This window comes from Annulohypoxylon truncatum (assembly GCF_022578515.1).
Source record: "Annulohypoxylon truncatum strain CBS 140777 unplaced genomic scaffold F4807scaffold_12, whole genome shotgun sequence".
Lineage (NCBI taxonomy): Eukaryota > Fungi > Ascomycota > Sordariomycetes > Xylariales > Hypoxylaceae > Annulohypoxylon > Annulohypoxylon truncatum.
This window is the reverse complement of record NW_025953798.1, coordinates 395,022-407,360: the sequence shown is the minus strand read 5'-3', so window position 1 is coordinate 407,360 and position 12,339 is coordinate 395,022. Positions and strand designations below refer to the sequence as shown.

General features: G+C 46.6%; 2 protein-coding genes across 2 annotated transcripts; one reads left to right on the top strand and one right to left on the bottom strand.

Moving 5' to 3' along the window:
• On the bottom strand, positions 1-5,303 carry F4807DRAFT_54146 (ABC-2 type transporter). The gene is made up of 2 exons (XM_048003183.1): positions 2,068-5,303; positions 1-2,014 (listed from the first exon to the last, which is right to left on the bottom strand). The coding sequence occupies exons 1-2, from the start codon at positions 5,007-5,009 to the stop codon at positions 229-231; spliced, it is 4,728 nt and encodes a 1,575-aa protein (XP_047855154.1). The 5' UTR covers positions 5,010-5,303; the 3' UTR covers positions 1-228.
• A 1,300-nt stretch (positions 5,304-6,603) lies between these two features.
• On the top strand, positions 6,604-8,724 carry F4807DRAFT_54123 (kinase-like protein). Its single transcript, XM_048003182.1, has 3 exons — positions 6,604-7,517; positions 7,591-8,240; positions 8,486-8,724. The coding sequence occupies exons 1-2, from the start codon at positions 7,148-7,150 to the stop codon at positions 8,064-8,066; spliced, it is 846 nt and encodes a 281-aa protein (XP_047855153.1). The 5' UTR covers positions 6,604-7,147; the 3' UTR covers positions 8,067-8,240; positions 8,486-8,724.
• The last annotated feature ends 3,615 nt before the right edge of the window (positions 8,725-12,339 follow it).

The window sequence follows — 12,339 nt, the reverse complement described above, 5'->3', positions numbered from 1 at the left end:
TGAATCCAATATCGAAAGCCAAACCAGATCACATAGGTATATAGAGGAAATTAACATTTATACAGAATAGACTAATTATTCATGAAGCCTATCTACGCGACGATCATTTGTCGCATCTATCCATTCGTTCCCTACCCCTACGTGTAATATTAGTGAATGTAATGCAATTAATAAGCCCTGTCCAACCGGATCCAGCCCCCTATTCCTACAACTCCCTGTTTTTTATTGTCAACCCGACTTTTTCTTCATCTGCGTTAGCTTCGTCTGCAGTCCCTTGAAAGGATTCTTGCCCCTGAACCGCCACCATGTCGAGATGAAGATGACGATGTAGTTGAAAGCGATAAAGCCGCAGACAATGCCGAAGTCGCGCCAGATGTTCTCGTAGTAGACGCTAAACTGCTTTCCAAACTCATCTCCGGTCGCGTATTGGCAGTATCGGCAGGTGTCCGGCGTTGTGCCGTTAGTCACATATCCGCCAGCCTGCTGGACATAACTACCCGCATACGAGTCACAGGTTTGGTTTGGTGGGAGATTAAAGACTGCATACTCGTCTTCTAAACATTCTACTTTCTGTTTGTGGATAATAGTTGCCAGGTAGGCTTCCATTAAGTAATGGAATGGAGTGAGCCAGTACATCCATGAGTGCCAGAAGTACGGGAGCTGGCCCGGGGGTACGGCGACACCGCAGAAGGAGACGACGAAGAGGAAAAAGAGTGGGACGAGCAAGCTAGCAAGTAGGTCGTTAGGACTGAAGGCTGCAATGGCCTGACCAAATCCGACGTAGTACAGTTCGAAAAGTATCGTTAGGAGCAAGACAAAACCGGATCGGAAGCCCAACATTGAGTAACCCCCTATTCCCCACCACCAGCAATTGTAGTAGACGGCTCCCGCAATAATTGCATAAGGAATTTCTGCAAGTACCACAGCAGTAGTCCATGCGAACCAGGAGTAGATCTTGGAATTGTTCTCACGAGACGTGAAGATATTCCGCGAGTTGAGGAAGACGGGCTGGAGCTGCTGGATCAACGGAGGTGCGATAGTGAGGTTCATGAATACCGAGAATAGACGAGATTGCATGTCGATGGTGGAGGATCCTAGACGCCAAAACGTGAAGGTATTGAAAAGACCCGTAAATATGTGCAATATCACTTTACCCATGATGTAATTGGGAGATCTCCAATAGGAAACAAAGGAACGTTTCGTGACGGCGACTGTTTGGGTCCACAAGTCCATCGCGTATTCGCGGTCGTCCTGGATATTCTTCGAATGCTCTACGTGTCGGCGCTTTTCGATCATTTGCTCAATTTCCTTGGACTGTTCTTGGTAATTCTTGGAGTTCAGCCAAACGTCGCCCCAGTCTTGACCCTTGTAATCAGGATTGCCCGCTCCAATAGCCTCTAACATCCACTCGGCTGGGTTCTCATCAGGAGGACATTTATGGCTGCCGTTGGATTCGAAATAGTTGATCAACTTCTGACTATCCTTGCCGAGCTCGCCGGCATACACCACACGGCCCCCAGACTTGAGCAAGATCAACTCGTCGAAAATCTCAAACAGAACGGCAGAAGGCTGGTGGATAGTACATAAGATGGCTTGACCAGCATCTGCGAGCTTTCGCAAGAATCGGACAATGTTGAATGCTGCTCCCGAGTCAAGACCAGATGTAGGCTCATCCAAGAACATCAGCAACTCTGGCTTAGATGCAAGCTCGACACCAATGGTGAGTCTCTTGCGTTGTTCCGCATTTAGACCCTCTCCTACTGTTCCAATTGTTGCGCCGGCTATGTCTTGCATCTCAAGTAGATCGATAATCGTTTCACAGTATTCGTACTTCTCTTTTATTGAAACCTCTTTCGGTTGACGGAGGAGTGCAGAGAATTGAAGGGCCTCGCGAACGGTTGCCGTTGGTTCATGGATATCCAGTTGCTCAGCAAAACCTGTAGCTCTCTGGAATGACTTAGGAAGAGGCCTTCCATCCACGAGGAAATCGCCAGTGACGACACCAAACTTGATCCTGGACATGAAATTAGTACTCTTTCACTTTAGGACATCGTTGGGATTTCTCACCTTTGCGCTAGGGTGTTCAGCAGTGTCGTTTTTCCAGCTCCAGAAGCTCCCATCAGTGCTGTCAGTTTGCCAGGTCTAACAAAACCCTGGACATCTTGCAGAAGTTTCCTTTCTCCATTTTGGTAGGGAATTGTGTAATTGACATTCTGGAACGTGAATACTGTTTCGTTCTTTGCGACACTTTTCATTGTTTCTTCATCACGTCTTCCTTGTGCCGCAGAAGGATCTTCAGCGGAAGGGATTTTCTCGCCACTTTGACCGGATTCTTCATCGCTAGAGTTGCCCTTGCGGCCACCAGTCTCGATAGACCTTTGAAGATCCTTGGGTACTTGGCCACGCTTGTAAACTGTCACGGCTGCACCTCCCGCGTTGGGCTTCATCATTTCCATTCCGATCATTGTTACTGCGAGGAAGAAGAGGAAGAAAGCCCATAAGAAACCAAAGTTTCTCCAGAGATGCTCGCGCGAATAGTTAAAGGATGCTTCGATATAATCGGCGCCATTGACACTGGTGCGCGCGGGCTTTGAGCCTGCCAATGTGCACGATTGATACTGTGCTGTAGCACCTGGGACCACCGGGACAAGATATGGATTCACACAGTCTAGCTCTAGTCGGTAAAACTCGTTGGCCATGAGACCTTCGAAAGCATACTGCACCCAGTTGAGCCATCGTAACCATCCAAACCATGGATGCATGGATTTTGGCGGTATAAGGTATCCGGTGTAGACAATGACGATCTGGAGGACAACACCGGTCACCTTGGTGGCGTCATCCAAGGTTTTGAAAACTGCTGAAATTGCGCGGAAGAAGGCGTAGGTCGTCATTGTTGTCATCCAGAGAATTAGCATGGAGATGAAGAACTGGGATGGGGTAGCCGATAGTCCTGCCATCCAGTAAATGATGACATTAAACAACGTGACTTGGATGAAGACTAACGGCACGTCCATAACGGTTTGTGCTAGTGTGTAAGCGGAAGGCCGGTAGAAGGAGAAGTTCTTGTGCTTGAGCAAGATGGGCTTAGACATGAATGCGGATGTCTGCTCCGCAAGAGCTAACAAGGCATTGAACAGCAAGATGAAGAACAAGACACCACCTCGTGTGAAGGCGCCACCTGCTGTACCTGGGAGCTGGTAAAATAAACTGCCAACAATAAGACCCTGGAACACAATGCCACCCCATTTACCCCCTAGTGAAGCCTTGTCGCCCAACATAATCAAGGCTTGACGTTGGGTGAGAGCGGTCACTTGCTGGTGAAATGGTATAGTGTAGTTCTTCTTCTGGGTCTTCTTCGATTGGTTTTCGGCTCGGACACGTTGCTCCTCTTCAAGCTTGACTTCGTAGTCTTTGATGTCTTCAAGATTGAGTTGGTAGGCCTCACTTTTTCTGTAAACATCGGCGAAATCCTGAGCTGATCGAGGGATCCGATCTTCCCAACCGGACTTGACACTGCGCTCATGGGGGTCGGTAACGGAGGTAAGAAAGTCGGCTGTCGTCCATCGTTCTGGGCACTCGAATCCGAGATCGATGAAATACTGTTTCGCACGATCGGAAGGACCATAGTACAGACACTGACCTTGGTCAATCAGTAACACTTTGTCGACGAGGTTGTACAGAGACTCTCCAGCTTGGTATAGCGAAACCGCGGTCGAGACTTGAGCCATGTTTGTAAGGGCTCGCAACGACTGGACGTACTCGACAGCAGTCGATGCATCGAGACCCTTACTCGAGTTGTCCCAACCCTGAACGCTGGCTCGGGTGATGAGAGCCTCAGCAATACTGACACGCTTTCGCTCTCCGCCGGAAACACCCCTAACATATTCGTTACCAACTTTGGTGTCCATGGTGTGTTCGATCCAGAGCAACTTGGCAGCTACTCGAAGAAACTCCCTCACATAATCCTCCCGGCTCTCGCCTTCCATTCGCGACTCCTTCCCGGGAGTCCGGGTACGGAGAGCGAAGGTGAGGGTGTCCTTGACTTTCAATGTGGCATAATGCAGATCATCTTCCGGGTTGTAGATGATCTCCCCTCTGAAATCTTTGGCCATGCGCTTGGCATCCGTACCACCATAGGTAACATCGCCTAAGACTGCTTCATAACCCGCTCGCTGGTTACAAAAGGTTTTGAGGAACGTCGTGCAACCGGAACCGGGTCTGCCAAGAACAAGCAGGATCTCTCCTGGTCGGACGCAGCCATTGAAGTTACTGAGGAGTTCCCGTACAGGAGGCTTGGCGAGAGCAGCCTTCGGTCCTTTGGTCAACAGGTTCTTCATAAACCGGGGTAGTCCGAGAAAGAGGTCTCCAATCGTAGGTTGCAAACTGGCTCCCAGGCCAGCTCCCTTGACCGTGAGATTACGGAAGATTACACCCGCATGTCTCGTCTTTTCTTCTTCGCTGTGTTGTTGACGAGCTTGACCAAACATACGGGACATTAGTCGTTCAATTTCATCATGATCCTCCTGAGACTCGGCGCCGGAGGCGGTACTTCGACGCCGCGACAGTACCTGAAAAATCTCATCCTCAGTCCTAGCATGACTCTGCTTGCGTTCCAGATGCGGTTGCTCTGCCGTCGACTTAATAGGTTCGAAGCGAGGTTCAACCTCTGTCTGCTCGGATTCATCAGATGATGATTCACCAGGGTTTGTAGTAACAGGTTGTCCAGATGAGGAGGGACTAGCTTCGCTCGGTCTATTAATTTGGCCAGAAAAGGCCTCGGCAGGGCCATCGACATGTGCATCGTTTAACCGACGATGAAGTTGAGCAGAATTGAAAGTCTCATCGTTGCCATGTTGAGTTCTGGTAGCCGAAGTAGAGGATCCTTGGTTTGGTGCAAGTGAGAACTCTCTACCGGTAGGGGTTTGCTGATGAAGCGAGGTACGAGAGGGCGTCTCGGGGAAGCCACCAGGCACATCCATATTTGCCGGAGTGAGTTTACTGTCGTCCATGTTGAGTCAAGAACGAGAAGCCTCAACACGCCCTGGGAAAGGGAGACACGTAATTCTGACGCGTATGTGCTTACTTGTGTTGTAGATGTGAATCTATGGAGACGGCATTATAGGTAAAGTATGGTAAGGTGTAATAAGTAAGGAAAGTAAGAAAGTTAAGGTGAGAGACGTCGTGAAGAAAGAGAAAGGAATGTGATTTAGAATGTAAAATACATTGGCGCAAGAAAACAAGTCTGGCGGGAAGATAGAGGCATCAAAGAAATGGACGGCTTAGAATAATAGGATAGGATAAGCAAACAACCTGCACATGTCGGCGCCCGGTGTCTAAGAACGCGGCTCGGGGTTCGGGCTCGATAAAATATCGATAATTGTTTGTAATACCCAATTATTATTTGTATTTACGACTTATTAGTACTGTCTACCTATGTCCTAAGGTGCTAGGCAGTTGCACTTGCAGACATTGCTTCTCATCTTGGTAAGTGCCATGTTCCAATAAGTCGAAGGCGTCAAGTATTCAAGCCTCAAAAGTCTCAAAAGTGGGCCTAGACCTATGAACTGTGTGGAGTGGTGATGCCATAGAGTTTGTACTCACAGACGGTTAGATTTAACTATCCGACCGCAGGCCGGCACAAATTTTAGCTTTTTTAACTTTATCTTTGTTTGGCTGACGAGTTAATCTCATCGTCCCGTGTAATCGGGTAGCAGAACTTTGTCATACCCAATCAACCTTGGAAGTATCACCGGACTATGTTCTTCGGTCTAGCCTTCCTTTGTACCCTGCCACTCCATGACAACACGAAAATCCAGAATTTCTTTTATAAAGCCGCCCTCCTTGAACACAGGCAGACTCACTTTTGCAGTGAACGCATTCGATAGTCGTGACTTGGCCGTCTCTAACGATCGCGTATATCACTTCGAGACTTCGAGACTCCAGTTATTATCATAAGATTTATCCTATCAAACATTAAAACTTTCTCCTTCACAACTTATTCTCTTTGGATCGATTCCTTCACTTGGATCTTCAGCAGCTTACAACCAATCTTGCACGACAATCATTCTCCATCTCTGGAATGATTCATCATTCTGGGCATATTCATCGTACCAAAAGAAACTATCTAGCATATCCCGTCGACCTGGCACTGTCATTAGTAAGGCCATTTTAATAACGCCGTAATGAGTTGTCTTATTCGAACGGATGTCCAGTCCACTTCCAGAAGTTCAGATTAAGAAAAGTGACGGCTTGGGAAATAATTCAGCCCCTTACATAACTGTAAGATCATTTTCCCATCGATTAGTCCGGTCACACCAGTCACCATGCAAGCCACTAGTATGTGAGACATAAATTCCAATCTAATTGATCCAACGATTTCATAGATGGCACTTACGTATGTGTCGGTGTGTACTAAATTCCGACGGGCATGAGATTAATTGATTATCCCTTGTTGGGCTTTTTTTTTCTCTACGAGACGTACTACATAAAACGTGGCTTGCTTAAACATTTAAAATATGGTCCGAAATGAATATATTACCCGTCCGAAGAACATTTTGCGCCCAAACTTCCTGCTTAGTCAGAGATTACGTAAGAATTCCCTATCTAACTGATAAGAAACTGATAAGGAATTGTCAAGCGCATCAATTGGCCCCCTGATCGCGCTAGAGAGCCAGCGCCTTGGCAAACACCTTAAATTCGTCCGCGCATTTGATTGGGTGCATCCCTTTAGGAAGCTTAGTCATCGGACTCAAGGACCTACGTAGGGACTGGCCTATTGATTGTTCAACCAACTGTTGACCTGACTTTAAACTAACTTAAGGACTGCCCAGTTATTCAACTAACTTAGGGACTGGTTTACTGACTGTTCAACTTACTGTTGACCTGAGTTTAAACTGACTTTTCGGCTGACCTAGGGACAGACTTTTAACCCGACTTAAGGACTGGCTTAACTGATTATTCAACTGACCTTCAGCCTCACTTAGCAGACTACAAATGAAACAATCATTCACAACACCCTTCTTCTTAAAGCTTTCATTTCCATATATCAATCTTGACTTTCTCTACCAACCCTCAAGCAGCCTGCATTACACTCGACCTTGATATACTCCACATAAATCTCTCTTTTCCTCCCTTACCTTTCCAGACCATGGCAACTGTAGACGATGATGTTAGCCCTCCTCATGACATTCAAGCGTTCACTGATCTCGACGGCGCGACGGGAGTACATAACGAGGGTGAGCCTGATGGCGAATATACTACTTTCTGGAAGTTCTATCGGAATGGAGAGGCATACTTCGCGCAAATATTCAAGCCTAGGCCCGATGTCAACATTGCAGAGGTAAAAGAAGCGATGCGAAGAATCCCAGACGCGGATATTTACCCAGAGATACCTGAAGGAGTTAGCCTTAAGGAAATGGCAACAACTGGAAAGCCGGATAACGAGTTATACATCAAGAGACCTTCCCTTCTCACGTATGAGACCTCCCATCCCCGCGAGTGGATTCGTGACGTTTTCTGTAAGTATCTGGCATGCCGATTGTCTCGCCACTCTTTCTCTCAAAACACCCTTATTGACTCTGCTTGATATAGTGGGTGAGGCTCAGATCATGGAGCAAGTCTCGAGCATCCAGCACAAGAATATAATTCAGTACTATGGCTGCCTAAAGAGAGGTAGACGTCTAGCGGGAATCGTTCTGGAGCGTCACAAGTGCAGTCTCACTGAATTTTTCATGTGGCAAATGGACAAGGATAAGGATAAGAATGGCACTATAGACTCACAGCGCTTCATGGAGGAGCTTGAGTCAGCAATCTCTCACCTGCACCAGGCCGGATTGGCCCACAATGACTTGAAACCAAGCAACATACTGCTGGATAAAGATAATTTGCCAGTACTGATTGATTTTGGATCCTGTCGACCGTTTGGTGGAAGGCTCATGGAAGGGGGAACGCCCGGCTGGTGCAACCACGAAAAGCTAGTGATGTTTTCCGACAAGGAGCATGATCTTTTCGGCTTGGATAGGATTCGAGAGTGGCTGGCTGATCCTGACCGAGCATTAGATGGCTAGCTAGAGAGCGAGGAATGTTAGCCATTTTGCCTAGAAACCGAACACTTGCCAAATGAACGTTTCATATTCCGCAAGGAAAAGGGAAAAGAAAACAAAATTTCATGATATTATGATAGGCACTCGCGAATAACATATTTTAAGAGCATCGTAAGATCCGTTGACTGTTGAAATATTGTAAGCTTCTCCCCCTTTTCTTGCTCCCCCTCTCGAATCTTCCCAACTGTTACCACAAGTGCGTGCACGCCCATTACCCAAAATACAATTGCAATAGTCTCTGTAACATGGATATCATCATAGTTGTAAAACCAACATTTCATATAACTTTCTTGACGTTGGAGATATGAGACCTGAATATTCACATACGATCATTCCAACGAAATGGTACCTATGTACTTATGCTAATTGGAGAAATATGTTAGGTATTACATGTTATGAGCTAAGATATAGCGTGTCGGCATGGAGTGTACAAGTTCACCAACCGCTTCACTGGAGATGGTTTATGTGACCCTACATCTCTTGCATAATAAACATCTATGATTGTTAAATAATAGCCGAAGAGCGCGTGGGAATGCGTATTTCTTGCCTATCAAATCTCTAGGATTCCTGACAGTTTTAATACTGTGTATTTCTCTCTTTTTCTCTCTTTGTAGGTAAATATAGAACACGCCTGTCTATCCACGTTAAGTAGGTACGTAGTCTATCGAGGCTATTTCCATAGCCTCGGCTTCTCGGTCTTAATTCTAAGAGCCTCGTGTGAGGAATATATGAATCCTTACAAAGTAGCACTTTGTGGCAATACAAGTTCCTAGGTTGGAAATAACATACTTCTAAGCTGTCAGGGTTAGATATCATCCTTCACCATCCACCGGTACTGAGGTTGTATGCTTCCAGACTATTGAAATCCTGTAAGGCTCCAGAGCCTCGAGTTTCATGGGGCCGTAACTATGTTAGCTGCAGTACCCCTATATCATGTGCCCCCCAACATTAGATGCACCTTTTGTAGCCCATGTCTCTATTTCAAATCCCGAGAAATTTCATAATCTGCCTTATCTAGGTTACATATGAAGCGGCATTTTGTCAAGGCGAGGATAGCTGCAGATCTGGAACAACATTGACTCCTTATTGTTGGCTTGGTGCTTGCTTAGGGCAAGAATAACTAGATGAGGTGTCAATGCTCTATCTAGCCCGCTCCTGCAGGACAACTGATCGTCGAAATTATAGAGTAACCCAAGGGATCTCGGGAAGTCCAAGAAACGCACTATCGTTACTTTTCGGCTGAGGATGTGACTATATAATCTCCTGACGAATTCGATATGACGAACATTGGTAGACGAGAGTCGAGGGGTTGGTTTATCACTGTGCCGAAAAGATAAGGTCACCAATTAGAGCTTCGCCCAAGTCGAAACATCACAACCCCTGCATTTCTTCGATGAGGCATGTTGGTTATCCAATGCTGCAGCAAGTCGCGGCTTGAAAACACCATGGTTCTGGAATTGAGGGAAGGGGCGTAGACACCAAGGTCTGCGGCGTGGACGTGGAGAAGGGCTCTCGAACACCCAAATTGATTGTAAGACTTTACCACTTTGGGGGTAATGTGATAGGAACGCAGAAGCTATGTGCAAATATCACAATAGTGACTAACACCACTTGTACCTACATAGGTAGATAGAGATTACTTGGGTCTCACGTATGAACTTAGCCTTACATTTCCGCAGCCTCACTTCACTGGTGATACTTAATGGCATGCTCTGATATTCATGCCTAGACGAATTCCCAGCATGACTTAAAGATATGATATAAATGGTGCCGTTCCGCATGAGTTCACGATAACCGCGCCGGACCGTGCCGCAAGTTGTGTAACAATAAAGTGACGGGAAAGAACCTTAAACGAGGCCAAGGGGCAAAAGCGCCAATAACCGCGCCGGGACGTTGAATGATAAGCTACCTGACTAGATCATCGCGCATACTGAAACAAGGACGTATTTAGGTACTACGGTGTCACGCAACGGATGCATTACCGATGATGCGCCCCTGCGTCTCGTCAGGTTGTACCGTTGCTGTTGGAATATCTCCTATGATAGCCACGAAAATGGAATACCTGGGAACGTGGGCGTCACGAACTACCTTAAGCCGCGTTAAAAGTAACCTACCAATTTTACTAATTCGTTGGCGAGCCGCGACCCATGGGGTTAAACGACAACTCGACCACACTAGCAAGTGTCCCCCAAAAGTTCCGGTTCCGCACCCAAGTTTGGTTGGCACTAATCAGGATAAATTTTTGACGTGATGACTGAATTGGAGGTTGGGTGCAACATTAACATGAATCTAGATAGGTCTCAAGTCCTAAAACCATTGGCTAGACGTTGTGATTTGGACGTAGATGGCAATGAAAGTCACGCTCAAATTCTGATGACTAGAACAGTACGTTAGATACTTGCGGTATATCATGCAGAAATCCATGGAGATCTACTTGATGCAGAGAAACGCATCGGTAAGATCATCAAAGATGCCAATATCGACGCGGGATCGGTAGATTGGCACGGTCTAAGTATAAGCAACTTTCGAGTCGAAGACGGTTCCGAAATATGATAGCAACCTTTTCGTTGGCAGACACAATCTTCTTCCCATGCCGAATAGCCTTATGCAGGGCGCTTTGTTGTGCGACTACGTAGAAGTAGCTAAACGATAGCGTAGCAGATGAGCCATTCGGATCCAAGGTATAGCTGCAGACTGCAAGTATCAAGGATTGGTTGATCTACCACGTACTTGAATACTCAATCTGTAGTTGTAAATACACCTTGTTTAGTCCTCCTACGACCCCCAGCGCAGATACTCGTTTCCGTGGAGCTCTCCCGAATTGAGTGGAACGTGAAACATCAAGTACCTGCGTCGAGATCCCTCGAGCTGTAACAGTAGTAATAATAAAAGCGCGCAAGCCTGATTCTCGGGCTTATATGTTCGTATGGATCCTTCTTGTGCTACCCAATCCCCACAGGATGACTGACAATGGAACCGTAGGATATATTGATGCAGACATGACAGTCTTGGCCGAATAATAATAGCAGTTGTAGGCGGGAGAAAAGATGGCTTGGGATCGTGATGAAAAGTCAAAGAGCAAGGACGAAGCAAGGCAGTAAGACTTACATTAGAGGTGCTTAGACTATTGCAATCAAAAGTGGCCAGAGTGCCAACTTAGCGCTGACTTTGGAATGAATCGAAAGGTGTTACCATAGAACATCAACCATGTGTGAACTAACGCAGGCACAAAGCCTCCTACATCCGAGAACTATCGCCGCTTTCGTCGCAAATTATTACTTGCAGGCGGACCAAGATGCGGGCCTACGGCGACGCACGTGAACACGCAAGCTCGCTTCGTTCTATAGACGCAGTTGGGTAGCATGGGTGGATCAGGGATTTAAGCCTGCATGCTTTGTCCGTGACGGTAAGAATCAACTCTATGCTGTAAAACGGTAGCGCGTCGGCCCGGGGAAAGTCCTATAATAGACATATTATTACTATTTATCTAAGATTCGAGCGCATCGGTTAGAGCTATCTACTACTAGGTAGTAGTGTGAAGTGTCGTTGAAACAAAGTAGGCCAATGAGGTGGATGACGAGGAAACGGAAACGAAGGACACAACTATAAATAAGTAACCTAACCTGCGTCAGCTCTGCAGTGTCACAGAACTAGTTAACCGAGACTCCCGAACAAACTTGCTAGATCGCTCTTAGAATGTCGAGAATTATTCTGTATACGTGTGGCGTGTAGATGCAATCCCTCCACTTGGGGGCGGATTGGGGGTTTACCGGAGAAACTTGGAGGCCAGGATCATGACTGTCTGATGAACTGCAAGGTTCGAAGCCTGTATTTCATAAATATGTACGGATCCGAAGAGGCTGATAAGTAAGGAAAAGGGGTAGAAGGCCTGGAATAGAAGCATCGAACATCCTGCTATTAGGTGCGCTTGGAACAATCGGCATTGTACCAAACTCCAATAGCATCAGTGGTTTGTGATCCCCGTCATGCTAAACCCCACGAACTTCTCTTGTTTGTCCGATCGACGTTTCTTTGCAAATTGTGTCGACTGTCAGTGCGCATTACTTTGACGTATCGATGCCAGTTAAGCAGCTAACCAGCTAAGGATCGTACACCGTAATAACTGATGTAAGATTTGGAGTTGAATCGTCATGATCTTTAGTCGGCCACAAGCTTGCCGAAAAGAGGTTTATGAAACATGGGGTCCAGGTTGTGGTAGTTGTCCTAGACTGAGACG